Source organism: Montipora foliosa, chromosome 1, assembly GCF_036669935.1.
Source record: "Montipora foliosa isolate CH-2021 chromosome 1, ASM3666993v2, whole genome shotgun sequence".
Taxonomy (NCBI): domain Eukaryota; kingdom Metazoa; phylum Cnidaria; class Anthozoa; order Scleractinia; family Acroporidae; genus Montipora; species Montipora foliosa.
Window position 1 is genome coordinate 60,981,761 of NC_090869.1, and position 17,500 is coordinate 60,999,260.

The following is a 17,500-nucleotide window of genomic DNA, read 5'->3' on the forward strand; positions in this document are numbered from 1 at the left end:
GTGGGATCAGCCACTTCAAGGAGAAATGAACAAAACTTGGAACTCGATATTCCAAGAATTGAAACCCCTGGGGTATGTGAGAATACCGAGATGCTATCTTTACCCATGGTTTTCAAAGATTGATGTACAACTCCACACGTTTAGCGATGCATCACAGAGAGCCTACGCAGCTGTCGTTTACATCCGAGTGGTATACAGTGATGGTCGCATCGAGACAAGATTAGTCGCAAGCAACAGTAGAGTCTCGCCTATCAAGAAGCAAACTATCCCTCTTTTGGGATTGCTTGGAGCTGTCATTTTTTCACGACTTGCAATAACCGCATTGAAAACGCTACCAAAACAAGTGAATCGAATAATTTAATTTTATTTATTAATTTGACTTTCCCAAAACATAAATAAATAAAATAATAATAATAATAATATGAACGTACAATGCATGCACTAACTGAGGGAGGACAACTGAAGGGGGAAACTGAATTCCCATATAAAAATGTTCTCCTACATTAATATGGACAGGAACACATTTACATTAATATATAAAATACAAAATTCTAAAAACAATGTTATAAAAATGAGTATGTAAAAAATTATATAGGAGTAAAATGACCATATATGTATGCAGGGTTTATTCTAGAGCGCGGCCTTGCGGGATTTCCGTAATTTGGAAAAAATGCCGCGTTAAATGGGGCATAAAAAAATCAGACCCTAGGATAAGTACTATTTTTTTGAAATAAAGTACTCGAAAACATCACTGACGACAACACTGATTCGACCGCTCTATAAACTTACTTTGAACTTTTATAGCCATTGAATTGACTGTCTCGATTGCCTTTCTCCTCTACGTTTGAGTCTTATTTCATTGTGAGACAAACATCCGAAATTCTGCAGTAATTTCAGCCCAGGCATTTCAGTTTCCCAGAATGTTCCAAAATGACGTCCGGCGAGTTCGACCCATGTAGAATGTCAAAAGTCTCAAAAGCACTCTTTTTTTTTTCCTTCTTTGATTTGGTGCCAAACAGTCTATTTCATCGAAGATGGCAAAAGTATGTTTTTAGAATGTAATTATAAACTCGTGATTCGGATGGTTATAAAAACACCTGAAAGTCACAATAAATCGTTAATCTTATGCATAGAACGGTTTTCAAATGAGTGTCGTAAAACCAAAACCAAAGTACTTACTTTGGCCAATCAAAACGGACAGACACAATCCATTAAACCAATCGAAACTCGAAATAATTACACATAGCCGACACAAAGCGCGGGAAAATGTGCATGCGCGAGCCACGATTAGTTTTGGTTTCACTTCTGAATGGTTGAAAAAGTGGCGCCACAACTTTGAACCAATCACTGAATGAAGTAATGCATGCGCAAAACCAAAGTAATTAGCTAATTACTTTCGACACTCAATTGAAAACCGCTCTATGTCGTCATCAGTAGACATGTAAATGAAAACATTGAGAACACTCAACGCCTTCAATTTCTGTGTGCTATTTTTATGAACCACTACAGAGTATTAAGAATAAAAAGACCTTGACTTATTATGGTACTTTACGTAACTTTCCATTTCAGTTGATAATCCAACTGCAACGAATCTTGATCTTCCTGATAAGTCAGATAACAGTGATGATAAGATGAGCAGCTCCAAGAAAAGATTTCAAAAAAAAAATGGTCAAATGATTACAAAGTTCAAATACCTTTTCCGAAGCCGAACCGACAAGCGTTTCCCCGGTTTGTGATACGCCGAACACCTCTGCGAATACTAGACCAGGTCGCAATGCTGCGATGATGGGCGAACTTATAATAATTATGTGAAGATTTCGTACTTAAGACAAATTTGTATTCAAATTTTAGTATGTTCTTTTACGAATGTAACCCAAACCGGGGAAGTGTGTCGTGAAACGTTTTAGCCCACATAGGATTTTGTTTATGTTTCGTTTGTACAGAGTTCAAATGACATTTACGACTGACAGTTGATCACGAGACTAAATAATATTATGAGTCATCGAATAAACAAGTGGACTCAGGACTGCAAGAATTCTTATTCGCTAAATTTAGGTTGAGTAGATAATCTCTTGTGACATTTTGTAACTTTATTATAATAGGGTTGTTGTTACAGCTTTGTATGAAATAATTTAATTAGCACGTACACTTAAAACAAGCTTACGCTCATTCTGTGCATTATGCTGAAGTAAACTACCGCTACTACATCGTATTTCTGACTCCACTGGCACAAGTACAACTGGTGGTAAATGCAATTGGGAATGCCACGAATGGCCATCTCTAGTCGTTTGAGTTTGTTGGTTTTCTTCTCTTCTCAGAGAGGTTTTTCTCCAAGAACGGTCATTACAAAGAGAGGGCCACTGTTTAGAAGTTATCATCATCATCATCATCATCATCATCATAATGAAAATAGTGGACATCATCATCATCTGTATGTCGCATAGTTTTTTTCAGTGGTTTTCTGTTATATATCACATGCACACGCATGCCATTGTTTTTGTTGTATTGATCCGTCATGTTTGATAAATAATGGTAATTGAACTGAGTGGAGTGCAATTTGGTCTGAAAACATACATGTGATTTCAAAATCAAACAAGCGCGCAGCGCGAGTTCGATTTTAAATCACAAGTATGATTTCAGACCAAAATTGCATGACTCGAAGTTTAATTACCTCTTCATTACATCCATTTAGAAATCACACAACAATTATATAATCGCTAAAATACAGGATTTTAGTCAGTACCAATATTTTATTGATCCAGTTGGGACTAAAAGTTGCAACACAATGGTTTCCTTTGTCTTACATTTTCTTGCAATTTGATTGGTTACCTTAAACAAGCCTTGAAATCTGATTGGTTGTTTTGTTTTAGTTCTCCATTCTCATTGGCTAAGGAAATGGGGCGATTTAGAGCAAAAAATAGTGCAATTTGGGAATAAATCACACTGCTGAGAGCAAATCAGAATGCAAGGATCACCAGTGATTCTAAATGGATGTCTTTTGTTACAAAAGTCTCCTCAACAGATATGATTGTCATCGTCAACATTATCATCATTGCCATTTCCTCACTAGAAAATGCTCCAACTTGCAGCTTCTTTATTCTGATTATCAATATAGTTTTCATTTTTGGTTTTAACGGGACCGTGTGGTAAAGGTGACTCTTTTAGGGGCACATGGAATGTTGAAACTTAAAAAAACGCTATACAATACAACATTCTTTATTTCACGAAGGTAACATAATTAACCCAATGAGTTATCTAACTTACGGCCTATCAATCTAGGGTTACGATCATTACCGCATCTGCATGTATCATGATCGGCTCAAACTGACATACACAAGTAGAAAGCTGAAGCGTCTTCTTTTTAATTACGAGTCAATGAACTACTTGCCTCTGAAGGAAATCAGCTATCGTACTCCTTACTTTAAGTTAATTTTCTGTCCACATTAAATGGATTTTTTTAATTTTATGCAGCATATAATAAATTATATCTTATCAGGCTTAACTTACCTTTCACAGTCCTGAGTTTTCGGAGAGCTGGCTCAACGACGTAAAGTGAACGTCGTTGTTCCCCTGTTTTGTCGTAATAACCAGTAGCTGCATTCCAACGGCAGTTGTTGGGAAGGCAGAGAGGAATCGCTATGTCGTCGGCAGTAATTCTTCTGGAGGCGATATTTCCTAGTAATGTAACAAAAATCACGCGGTCAGCACTTTAAAGACTGATTCTCTTGAAAATATATTCATTCATGAGGCAAGGAAAAGTCAAAATGTGATTAAATCGGACAATCCGGCTACATGGTCGTTTTCAGTGAAACAGCAATATTTCAATTTGCATGACCTTTTTTGTTTTCCGTTATTCTTGGCTGACAGTTTAAGTTACAAAAATTTGGTTTTATCAACGGAGTTGATAATGTAAATTGGCCACCGTACAGAGATTCTAAAAGCTGACGTTTCGAGCGTTAGCCCTTCGTCAGAGCGAATAGAGCGTTTCGCTCTGACGAAGGGCTGACGCTCGAAACGTCAGCTTTTAGAATCTCTGTACGGTGGCCAATTTACATTATCAACTCCGTTGATAAAACCAAATTTTTGTATACTACTTCCCCACCGACGCAGCACCACAGTTAGAAACTACCCCTTCAGTTTAAGTTACAGTTTAGTGTGTTAACTGGAAGAAAGCCGGAAGGAAGAAACCAAAAAAACGTAATAAAAAGCCACTTTTTGGCAACAATATGCCAACATTTAGTTATTCAAATTCATTTTAAATGGCTCACTCACATGGCCGTGGTAAAGTTCTAGCTCTCGTCGATTACCCTTATTTAGAATTACATGTACGAGCTTCAACTCTTGGTGCTGATTTTAGAGCTTTAAACTATCGATTGCATCGAGAGATCGATGTTTACGTCGACAGGTTAAAGTGACTTCGTTGAAAGTCAGGGGTAGTTAAAAGCTCTGAACAATCTTAATTCATCGGCTGGAATCGTGGGCTTTCCATAACTGCTCCGTAACAGACGTTCCTTGTGGCTGGAGTACATGTACACTGTAGTTGTTGTAAATTGTTTGTAGTCACTAGAGCATACAAGAATATTTACGCGTTGGTAAAGACGGAAAAGGGACAAGATAAAAACTGTAATCAATTAATACTGTAAAACAAGCAACTAATACTTCTCCTTACCAACTTCACCTGAAAAACTAATAAGCTTTTTTTAAATAAAATTTCCCTATCGTCCGAGAAAATAGAAGATAACCTGCCGATAGGAAATTCCTTGCTAGAAATGCTTGACTACGGGGAAGCCCTAAGTGTATTCTTGCAACTCAAACAGGAAGTGCAAAAAAGAGAAAGTTGACTTAAAACTGCAACTATTAAATTCACGCAAATACAGCATACACAAAGATTTTCACGTCTAGTCGACCAGAGCTTTTGTTTAGCCTTTTAACCCTAAAATAAGAGCCACGAATTTGAGGGTGGCAAGGTCAATGGCGAAATGCCACTAATATGGCGAATATGCAACTTGCTTCATATAAAAGTTAGAAACTGTACTGTTTTGCACGCTTTTAAACCACTTATGTCCAATATGTACACAAATTGATACAAAGGTCGATCTAGAGGGAGGGTGCAGGGGGTGCACACCCTCCTCCCCTCTCCCCTTCCTGAGATGACCTGCAGCTTTTTAATATAACTGGTAGTCTGCAAAAAAAACATGTGACCAGTCAGCTACGCCATTCCTGCATGACACACCCCCTTCTAAGAAAAATCCTGGATCCTCCCCTGTGATACATTCCGTAAGACGACCAGTACGTACTGCACAGCTCGTCAAAGGATACAGTGGTCAGTATACGGTCTGCTAGTTATATGTAATATATAATTAATTCTGTTGAAGGGGACATGTGAGAGTTTCACGATCCCTAGGGACTGTACACACTGTCGAAGGTTAAATCAGTCCGTATACGTTCTGTTAATTATTACATGCATATGTTTGACGGGGTCCATGAGAGTTTGTTGATCCCTACAAACTGTACACACCGTAAAAGGATAACTCGGTATGTCAATTCGACCTAAGCATAAGTATGTATGTATGATCGGACTTGCTCTTAAAGTGTTTGCAAAGAAGTCGCTCATTGTAGGAGTTTACGGTCACCTCACCAACATGAAGACTCACACCAGTAAACTCGCCACTACCAAATCGCCACCAGTGATGGAGTCGATATTGCTTTGGTGACTCTAGTCACAGCTATTATAGCACTCACCGGCACAGCAATAGTGCGGCATGGTGTCTATCGAAAAAATATCCAACACTCATTTCGAGGTTGTGCCACGTGAAGTGCGTGCGGTGGGCAGATCGCGCATGTAAAAAATAATAAAGTTACAAACCATTTAATAGTGGGAAGCAAACGTGATTTAACACCATCCAAAATCAACTTACGGTAAGCTATTATGGTTACTTGAGCAGATTTGTCTCTAAAATCGCTGAAGAGCGTAGGAATGTTGGAATCACTAAGAGAGAACGAAGCTTTTATAGTGCGGGGTTTCGAAAAGGCTTGAAAGCGGGAAACGCCCCAACTGATCGATGGAAACAAAAATTGCGCCTCGGAAAATATCACATTAGGGTGGGATTATGAAAACTATAAACCAATGGAGCACATGCATACTCAAGGCGAGTCTTCCCCTTCTAAAAATTAACACACCTTCCACTAAGTAATGTCCTTTTAATGATTTATTACAACTGACGTATAGCAAAGTACTTTCTCATGTAGAAAGTTATGCGAAAGTCGGGACTACCAAAACAAACGGGCTAAATATGTACAGCATGTTGTTTGTTTTGTGGGTTTGTACGGGATAACTTCGACACTCTCAATCTAGGATGACCCTTCTCTCTCGTATTTTCTAGGACTGAGCACTATACTGGCAGTGGAATACTGGATCTCTTTGATAATCATCTCATCAAAAACAAAAACAAAAGAAAAAAGAAAAGTAACCACCACACACTCTGGGGATCTTTTTTTTTTTTTTTAAACTTTGTTCCATTACATTGGTGTTGTCTTTTTCGAAGTAGTTATCTGATATTTGTAACCGACCTTGCAAGCGGGAAATTTGTACGAGTGTACAACGCGTACTAGCAAACACTATCATGCTGATTGGGAGTTTTCATAAAAAATATTGATGACTTTTTCATTTTGCTCGGCGCATTGGTATTTCACATCAAACTAAAGCTGAATAAGACCAAGTTAACTGAATAGAGTGCAATGTGAAGTGCTAGATTTCTATCCGATATGAACCATGTGAGCGTTAGCCCTACTGATGGAAATGGGCCTACACAAGAATAAGACCAAACCTGTTATTGCTTATTCCACTTACCAGAAAAATAATGTTGGCAGGTCTTGTACTCCCCTTCAGCAATAAATGTTGTCAGTTCAAAATAAATCAGCCCAAACTCCTCCAGAAGCTCCTCTGTTACTAGAAATTTCTGAGCCACTTGATTCAAATGGCCACTTCGATAATCTTTCCACAGCTCCTCAAGGGTCGCCTTAGAACCAACCTCAACAGTGATTCTTAAACTTCCTGAGTCAGCACAAAGAATCATTAGTTGATGCACCTCTTGAAGAAAGCATACAAAACCATTCCACTGCTCCGAATTCAAGGGATCAATATTTCGAAGGTACATTTCCATAATTTTATTCAAAACTTCTTGTTTCTTTGTAGTGCTTGGTACCCTGACTTCCTGGATAACTTGACGATCCGACGAATGTACTTCTGTCTCTGTGCCTTTCTGTGCACTAGCTTTAGGGATAGGAACACCATCAATTTGAAGTTGGAGACAAGCTTCAAAAATCAAATTCATAATTAGGCATTGCGCACCAAACCACAATATCCTTTTCACCCCTAAGAAAAGGGATGCTGAGCTCTTTACTTCACAGTATTGGCTGGGTTCATAATTTTTACGGGTGGGGATAGGGGCATGAAAGAAAGTAAAAGAGAATTGAAGCTGCATGCAAAATATTAACTTTATTGTTCTGGCCTCTTACCACGAGCAAGTTTGATAATCTTGCTTCGAAGGGCATCACTCTGTTTGGTCCAGTTGTATTTCTCGTCATATGATTTGCGCACAATTTTAGCTTCCTCAAGACGGCATTGCCTGTCTTTGTCCCATATGATCTTCTTGATGGCTGCAGCCCATACATCAGGATTATCTGAGTCAATCACAAAATGTGAGCCGAGTGGAACATTGCATAGGGCTTCCCCAAACCCAGAATTCTTGCTGACAAGAACTGGAAGACCAGCTGACAAGGCCTCAAGACCAGTCAATCCAAAACCATCTGTTCTAGAAGGCATGAGCACAAGATCTACTTCACAAAATAACTCTTTTAATTCTTTTCGACTTTCCGTATACCTTCTAACTCTCAAGCTACGATATGGTAGACCATTCAGCCTGAAAAACTCTTTTACCTCCTCATGTTTTCCATCGGGTGCTCCAACAAAGACAAGAATAGTGTCAACAAGTGAAGAAATAGCCTTTCCCGCAATGTCAAATCCCTTTAATTTGAAATCTTCAACATCACCATGGCCAAACACCAAAACACTGCGATGATTCACTTCTTTAGAAACTTGCTGAACACTAAAAAATTCTTCAAAAATACCTGGAGTAAAGTCAAAAATGGTCCGCTCATTTTTGCAAAATCGGAGGTATGAATGGAAGGCCTCTGCCAATTTAGGTCCTATTCCAACAACAAAGTCAGCCTTTTCACAAAGTCCCACTTCATCATTATGCTTTTTTTCGTTCCTGGAAATCGCATCTGGGTAACTTTTAAACATTCCCATCTCCTCTGAGTCCGTATGCATCACTTGCACCCATTTACACTTATGATTTCTTCTTATGACTTGTGCGTGACGACCTAGTATTCCTCCATGACCAACAACCACCTCGATCTGTAGATCATCTGGTGGAAAGCTAAGCAATTCCACCTCCCCAAAACTAACCAGCGGTGATGCTTCAACAATGCTAATGTTGTGCCTAAGGGCTTCTGTCTTGTCCTTTTCACTGCATTGTGGCACAAAAAATGAGATTTCTACATCTGAGGATTTGGCCAACCAGATGGCTAACTCTCTGTTTAGGGTGGAAAGACCACCATTGCTTGATCCCCATTCAGAAGCCAAAATAGTGACTTTAACTCTGCCAGATTTACCCACAGCATCTTTTCCGTGAGACTCTTGAAAAGCAGATGCCATAACAAGACCTCAATCCACAGTGAAAAAGTGATGCCTATGAATGAACAACATATATACTGTGTTTACAATAACATTTTGTAAAAAAACAGGCCACTTTCATAAATGGCAACCACCTTTACATTCTTTTGTATTTATGTTACTGACTTCTTCATAATTCTGCGCTTAACGCTTGAAGGTAAGATTCTGCAGAATTATGAAAATCGCAGTAATTAGACCTACTGCCCTCATTTTAAAACAAAAATCCTTTTGAAATTTGCTTGTCATAGCCACGCTAGAAAGGCCTCTTAGCATTAAAACAGAAGAATACTTTGGCCAACATTATGAGAGAGATCTATAGTCTTTTTCGAAAACTATCACAAATCAAAAATAGGCACCCATTGCGTACATGTGGTAGTGCAGGAACACGGCGCTTTATTCAATATTGGTCAACTGAGCTGCGCTTTGTTTTCCAGGAGAATCAAGTTGTCTTTGCGTAGTACTGTATGTAGCTCTAATAGCACACGATTATATATCATTGTAGTGCCATGGTAGATGTCTTAAGTAAATAGCCTAGCCCTGGGAAGACATGTGGTTACTAGTAAAATACTAACTTAAAACCCGCCACAAGTTTAAGCGTGTGCTCTAAGCTTCTGACAGCTTTCCAAGACAAGAGTTCACTGAAGTTAAGCGCTGTCCGACGGGGTTAGTGTATCTGGATGAGAGACCTAAAAATACACGACTTGCTGTGTCAGAAACATAGGAGTAAAGGACCGAAAATTCTATTTTAACATTGAAAAATGCAAATTAAGCACGGTACAGATTTTGTTAGCCTGCTTTATACACAACAAATAGTGATGAAAAAGTAAATAAATATATATATACAGTTTTTAGGAAGAGCAGAAGGAAATTTTCAGGAGGTGTCGATCGAGAATGAAATAGTTTGCCATCAGCAACAACCTTTGCGACATGAAAACAACATAAATTTTGAACCACGAATGTAAAAAATTACCATCAGCGTAAAACAGTTTTGGGGATTTTTGCTACGTTTAATTTTTCTGCTGTACTTTTGGGTCCACAAGTAAATCGCAAAATTAAAGTGTCGTCGAATTCAGCGGGCGCTGTGACCAAGTTACTTTGTGAGTTTACTCGCGAAACAAAGGATACATCTGTGTCAAAATGATAGCAAGACATCGGGTTTTTGTTTTCATTAGTTGGGTTTTTTTGCCTTTCAAGTGTTATAAAGTTTGACAAGAAATGTGCGAATTAAATGCAAGGATCACAATCGCCCAACTCTTTGAGGTTGACCATTGTTTCTGCAAAGTCAAAAATTTACTCTCCTAGACGAGGTTATTTATCACCAGGTAATTCCATTCCATCGTTTTGGAAATAGCAGCTGCATTGTTATTCATCAGAGTCACAAATTCTTGCTGATTTTGCCACTCATTTTGTTGAAACTCAAGCACGCTTCCAACAGACCTGTTTATTTTAGTGATTTATGCACGCGCTGCAGGCCTATTGGTACCACGGACACTCTTACGCTCTTACACTCTTACAACCCACTGACATAGTGTAGTGTGTAGTGCAGTGCACTACCAAAAAAAAGGATCATTTGAACGAAACATGAAAATTTAATGTTATCAAACGAGTTGATAAAGGTCAAATTACCACTGTGAAAGATTTGAAAAGCTGACGTTTCAAGCGTTAGCCCTTTGTCAGAGCAAACAGAGGAATTGTGGGTGTTGTTGGTTTTTATGAGGGTGTGGAGGAGCTTTGCCATTGGTGGAAATATGGTGACATGAATTTGTGAACCAATGCTCTGAAAGCAAGAGACATGTAGATTCTTGGTCTGGAATGAAGCAAACACCAATACTAATAATTCAACCAATAAGAAATGCTTGCCATTCAACCAAACTGTAAAAACTGGTGACCCCTCAAAGAAATAGCCATGATTAATGCCCAATGCACCACAACACCTATCAAGGATGTGCTCATTTCACAGAAATGAGATGTTGTACCACACTGCACATTGAACAAACGTTCTTGAGCACCATTTTATTTAAAAAATAAAAGAGAAATGATCCCATCAACTTTTCGAAGCTTTGTTCTATTACTACCCTTGCCTTGATGCAGGTTGTATTCTTCTGGTATTCTAATATAATTATAGTGATATTTCTCATGACCTCCCAGTGGCCTCATGGTTAGTGCACTCGACTCCAGATCAAGTGGTCCTGGTTCGGGTCCTGGCAGGGGACATAGTGTTGTGTTCTTGAGCAAGACACTTTAAATTAGGGGTACTCTCATGGTGCCTCTCTCCACCCAGGTGTATAAATGGGTACCGGCGAAATGCTGAGGGTAACCCTTCGATGGACTAGCATCTCATCCAGGGGGAAGTATAAATACTCCTAGTCACTTCATGCTAGGGAAACCGGAGATAAGCGCCAGCCTGGTGGGCCTTCTGGCTCGTAAGCAGTAACTTTACCTTTACTTTCGCGTGACGTCACCCATTGTTATTAATACAATGTATTTCAACCAGAACCAGTTGTAATTGACTGCTGAAACGGGACTTCTCTTGTTTTCCGTGGCTGGCAAATTTGAATAAAAAAAGAAATGTGATGTCAATGTTTGTAAACAAGAAATATCGCTATTAACATTCATGATAATAACAAATTATTATTGGTGAGTCACTGCCCAAAACTGTGTGGTAGCAGACCGGGTGTTGTAAATGGTGTTGGGCAGCAATAAAAACAAGCACATAGCTCTCCGTAAAACAAGTTAAATCAACAAGTTCAAACTGACTTTTGTAATTCAATTGTTAATCATGAAAATTACAATTTCCTTGATTGTGATTGGTTTAAAAAACTCCTATTTTCCACTTATTTTCCACTAATTTGCTATTATTTTTATTCGCTATTATTATTCGCTTATTTTTCCACTAATTAACATTTTTTGTCTGCTTGCCAGTCTTTCCATGCAAATTTCCGGGAGCTTAGAAAACACTGACCCCTAGTCCATGGACTACCCCGATGGACTACCCTAAAAATACCATTTCAAGTGAGTACTATCGCTCGTAAGCGGGGTCACAATATTAGTGCTGAGCCTAAACATCCATTTTAAACAGCGTTGGTCGACAGTAAATAAGTCTGAGCACCCATTGTAAAAAGGTTAGCTTTTAAAAATTATTGTTGCACCGGTTTCACCTTCTAAAAATGGGTGCTTAGACTCAAATACTGTTGACCAAAGCTGTTTAACCCATTGACTCCTGGGGGTTCCCCATTGACGAGTAAAATTGTCTGGTGTTAGACAGAGTAAAATACTCTGGCATTAGAGTTAAATACTAAGCATGACCAGTTTAGGCCGCTTAAGGTTCCAAAGGGTTAAAATGGCCGTTTTGGCTTAGCACTAATTGTGATGCTGCTTACCACCAATAGTACTCACTTGAAATAGTATTTTGGGGGTATTCTCTTTTGGTAGCCCGTCAGGGTAGTCCATGGACTAGGCCCTCAGTCAGGTGAAAATATATTAAGGATCGTCATGAAGATCTTTGAAGATCCTGATAAAGATCTTCAAGAGGATTCTTGAAAATCTTGCCAAGATCTTAAACGATCCTTGAAAATCCTTGCCAAGATCCTCAAGAGGATCTTCAACTTTCTTGCCAAGATCCTGAAAGATCCTTGCAAAGATCCCTGAGGATCTTCAAAGATCTTTTCCAAGAACCTTAGAGGATCCTGATAAAAATCTTTTCGAGGACCTTTATAAGAGTACTGTATGTGAAGTGTATAAAATCTTTAAAGATCCTACAGCTGTATTAGTTACTGTATTACGTACCCTCAAGTATCCTTAAGGCTCCAAACGCTGTAAAATCACGCTGTACACAGATCAATTAAAAAGAAAACTTTAATTCTGATGTACAATGTAATCCATAGATTGTGGGAAATATCAGTAGCGGACTACACATAAATACATGTAGCTGCAGGCTGGGCCAAAAGCAATATGAAACAGTTTACTCTTGAAATATCAAAGAATTCGCATCAGCACTTAATCCTTTAAATAAAGACCAGTATCTTTGCACATTCCACTAAGGGTTAATTTGATGAGTCTGCCATGAATCTTGCTCACTTTTTCTTCAATATTTAGATGAATTGAACAATTGTAATCATCCGCCATCTTGAATATCACATGAGAGATAAGACTGGAAACTAGTGAGCTGTTTCGCTTTTGGTTAGCAGTCACCAGCGATGGCTCCTCTTACAGTTTGGCAGTTTATTTAAGTTTGTATCAACAAGTATAATGACTGAAAGATATATATGAAATACATCATACATTGCACTGCGGGTATGAAATCAAATGAAACCATGCTGTCTCGCAGTGATGAGCGCAAATTTCTATTGCGTCAAGAAGCCTGAAAAATTTTTCAGGACTTCAATGGGATTTGAACCTGCGACCTCGCGATACCGGTGCGATGCTCTAACCAACTGAGCTATGAAGCCATTGACGTTGGGAGCTGGTCACTTCTGAGTTCACAACTTCCCGTGATAAGTAATTATGAGTGAAAGATATATATGAAATACATCATATATTGCACTGCGGGTATGAAATCAAATGAAACCATGTTGTCTCGCAGTGATGAGCGCAAACAATTTTTCAGGCTTCTCGACGCAATAGAAATTTGCACTCATCACTGCGAGACAACATGGTTTCATTTGATTTCAATCCATACCCTCAGTGCAATATATGATGTATTTCATATATATCTTTCACTCATAATTACTTATCACGGGAAGTTGTGAACTCAGAAGTGACCAGCTCCCAACGTCAGTGGCTTCATAGCTCAGTTGGTTAGAGCATTGCACCGGTATCGCGAGGTCTCGGGTTCAAATCCCGTTGAAGTCCTGAAAAATTTTTCAGGCTTCTCGACGCAATAGAAATTTGCGCTCATCACTGCGAGACATCATGGTTTCATGTGAAGTATAGTGACTGTGTCTACATGTAGATCTTATAATTTATGGTTGTTTTAACCTTTAAATTATACTGATTCAAAACAAGGAAATGCTAACAAAAATCCAAGTGCAAAGGTAGGCACTGATTATAAGCAGATAATATTATAGTTGATGCCTTATGTCCTCAGAAATGAAAAATTGAGAATTTGAACGTTTCACTCTTTAAGTCCCAAATTTGACAGGCAAGAACAATAATTTGTTTTACTTGCTATAGCCCTGTTAAAAATAGGTAAATCTTTAAAAAGATTACGTAAGGTGTAGATCGAAAGAGTGCGTGTTGCAAATTATACATTGTATGATTGGCAAAGGATTCCTTCAAATCTCTCTAAATGCTATAGCTGTACATGTATCACTTTCACTTTAATGATAATGCCTGAGAAAATGATTAAATTGATCTTTTCAACTAAAGCCAACTTTTTAGGAATCTGCTTTTTGCACTTTGTAATTGTAATAGAAATGATCTGATTTAGAGGGATCATGGCTTGCATCATAAAATATATCAAATATTCTTTATTTAAGTTGTTTTGAAAGAGTAAGAGACACCAGAAGAAAGTCTTCACTGATTCTTTGATAGGACATCAGGAAAAGATCCATTATTTAATTTATAGCACAGAAAAATGCTCAGCAGCTAAGTCTACCTCCATCCCTTTACAATTTGATCTTTGTTGGGATTTCTCTCTTAAAGTCCTTCATTTTATCTGAAAATGCAGTATTATTTTTTTATTTTTTTTTTATTTATTATAAATGAAAGACAAAAACCCAATCCAAAGATAACCTCTGTTAAATATGTAATTAGGTACTGTACATGGATCGAGTAAAATATTTAATTGCTTTGAAATGTGTATTAATTTGTAGTTTTTGTCTGTGACATATTACAATAACTGTTAGCTTGAGACTGCCAGAACTATTTTGTACATGTATGTACGGTGTCCAGCACATTTCTGATTTGGTCTAGAATGTTGTTTTACAGAAACAGGACTAATAGGCCATTTCCGAATTCATGTCTGCCTCCTCTTCAAAGCGAATCTAAGTGCAAAGTTTTTGTTATATTGAAAATTAGTTTTCATTCATATTTAAAGTAGAACTAATTACCATCACAAAAACTTCGCACTTAGACTCGCTTTGAAGAGGAGACATGCGTGAACTCGGAAATGGCCTATTTACACCTTCTATTCCTATCAATTCCTAGAAATTCTCACAGTTATTTTACAGTTGCATGTACGTGTAGAGTAACCTGAAAAGTAGGGCTAACCATGCAGTTAACCCTTTCACTGCCGAGGGCTTCCCCATTGACAAGTAAAATTGTCTGGCACGTTAGACAGAGTAAAATCTATAAGTGTCAATTTGCATTTTTGGCGGTCAAAGGGTTAACTGGGGACATAGTTTTTGAGCGAATCTCAATGTTGTTAACCCTTTCACTGCTGAGGGTTTCCCCACTGACGAGTAAAATCATCTGGCGTTAGACAGAGTAAAATCTATAAGTGTCAATTTGCATTTTTGGCAGTGAAAGGGTTAATTTGTTATAGTGCACTAATAATGTACATTGTAGGATTTTCCATCTAAACTGGGTGGCACACCTCATATACACCTTTTTATTCCAAAATGGACACCATTTTAGTATTCTTTTGTTTCCTTGCAAATTGGCCCTTTTGGCCTCGCTTTCAAATGTGCAATTCAAAAGAATAATTATTAACCTTGAATGAGGCAAAAAGCAAGGCTGTCAATAAATTTGAAAGTAACAGGCAAGCTTCCAATTAAAAGTAGGCGGCCACGAAAGTGAGCTTGGCTCACTTGACTGAGGACGGAAAAAAAATACTCTTATTCTGGCTTAATGTGCCTCTTCCTGCGCAGACACCATGTTGTTTCATCAGATTAAGCGCAAGACTGGGAACTATTCCATTGAAAGTTCCATGTGTTCCACACCATTTGCGTGAATGATCGAGCGCGAGTAGTTTCGTGGTGATTTCTCTTGCTTAATCCTCGTAAAACGTGCCGTCAATTTCACTCAAATTGGCGAGAACAATGTTTTAAAACTTTCTTTGATGATAATTAAACAAGTGTGAGATTTTTCAACGTGTCTGGTGGTAAAAGACAAAAGTAGCTGGCTGAAGATGGCTTACGGACTAGCCGGTGGTTTTGGCCCGTGACCGGCCCTTATTGACAGCCCTGCCAAGAGAGCGAATTTACAATCAAACAAAAGAAAAATTATACTAAAATGACCACCATTTTAAGAATAAAGTGTACATGTATTTAAGTCATGCTAAATATATGCTGCTGAACCAGATGACAAATGTATTACACCAAAAGTTACATGTCAGACGCTGATTTCCTTTGATTCATCAGTGTGTGAATTTTACTTTAATCATACTTTGTAACACTGTAAATAGTTTTCACACAATATGAAAGTGTTGTACCATTCTTAGGAAATGTACCATCCACTCTGAAACACCATCACATGACAAGATTGTATGCGGAACATTCTTTAATTGAATTTTCCTTTCGTTAAATCAGTTTTGGTCAATACAGTTTGCTTTGCCATTAAACCCAGCAAGGACCTGGCCTTTTTATAAATTAGTTTGTCATTTCAACATATTGATCATACATGTACATGTACAATGTAGGTGAACAAAATTAATACTGATTTCCATTTATCACGAAACACTAGTGTGACATAAATGTACAGAGACTGGGGTTTTAGGGTTTTCAAGGCAGTCTCACGACTAAAATTATTGTTTTGATAATGGGAGAGCTTCATACAATCTTTAAGGAACAGAGATCTTTGTAGGACTCTCTTTAATACAACCTTTCAAGATTCTGCAACAAAGATCTTTCAAGATTATTGGCTAAGATCTTTGTAAGGATGTTTGAAACATCCCCAGGGATCTTGGCTAGGTTCTTTTAAGATCCTTAAGGATCTTGGACAAGATCTTTGAGGATCCTCAAAGGTTCTTGGCAAAGGTCGTTGAAGATCCTTAAAGATCCTAAGAGGATCCTTCAAGGATCTTAAAAGGATCCTTGTAGTGATCTTAAAAGGAACTTTATTAGGATCTTTGAAAGATCCTATGAGGATCCTTCAAAGATCCTAGTACGATCTACAAGGATCTTTCCTGAAACGGTCAGTGTAAAACGCAGACTGCAGACTGCAGACTGCAGACCAGGGGTAAAATGCAGACTGAGGTCATAACGTAACTGTTGAAAAAGTGTTTTCTACTCTCCCCAAATTTCCCTTTCATTGATAACTTGGCTCTTCTTCTTTTCTCGGAAATTGAAATTTTTATGATTAATTGGAAAGGGGGCTTCGCGTCGTCCATGATAAACAAATCGGATAATAAGCAAATCCAAGTCCATGCCAAGCAAATCGGACTTTAACTCGTATGACTGGTATGACTACAGGTCGAATTGGACTCCACTCACTCCTATTAGTATTACCATTACAAATTAACATTCCGTATCGCATTTGTGCGCCATTTTGTTTTATTTGACTTACCCCGAGGTCACCAATGGAAAGTACCATCAATAAAATAAATCGTTGTATGAACTTCACATCAAGCAATAGACCATCCTCAGAGTCCCGCATGGGACGCTCGTGGGGCACAGGAGAAGTGTAAACGCGAAACTAAATGGACACTGACGTATAGTAGCGTAGCAAGCGTTTCCATGCAAGCAAGCAAGCAACCTCGTTCCCAGGGTCTCTCTTCTCTCAACGACAATGGAGGCAGAGAAGAGAGACCCTGGGAACGAGGTTGGCAAGCAAGCAAGTCGAACAAGGAAAGTCTGTTGCTCTGGCTGCACGAAAAATGGGGCG

At 38.4% G+C, this 17,500-nt stretch overlaps 1 protein-coding gene across 4 annotated transcripts in view; it reads right to left on the reverse strand.

Moving 5' to 3' along the window:
* LOC138003478 (uncharacterized) overlaps window positions 1-17,500 on the reverse strand; it is a 68,483-nt gene that overhangs the window by 50,630 nt on the left and 353 nt on the right. Inside the window, exons 1-6 of one of the 4 annotated variants that reach the window (XM_068849594.1) lie at window positions 17,183-17,361; window positions 11,178-11,280; window positions 9,321-9,423; window positions 7,519-8,753; window positions 6,851-7,315; window positions 3,508-3,675 (exon numbers count right to left, since the gene is read on the reverse strand). In XM_068849594.1, coding sequence (XP_068705695.1) covers window positions 3,508-3,675; window positions 6,851-7,315; window positions 7,519-8,719 — 1,834 coding nt within the window. In that variant the 5' untranslated portion in view covers window positions 8,720-8,753; window positions 9,321-9,423; window positions 11,178-11,280; window positions 17,183-17,361. Of the gene's footprint in view, window positions 1-3,507; window positions 3,676-6,850; window positions 7,316-7,518; window positions 8,754-9,320; window positions 9,424-11,177; window positions 11,281-12,523; window positions 12,564-17,182; window positions 17,362-17,500 lie in introns of those variants that run through there. The other 3 variants (XM_068849577.1, XM_068849567.1, XM_068849586.1) reach the window with 3 other exon arrangements.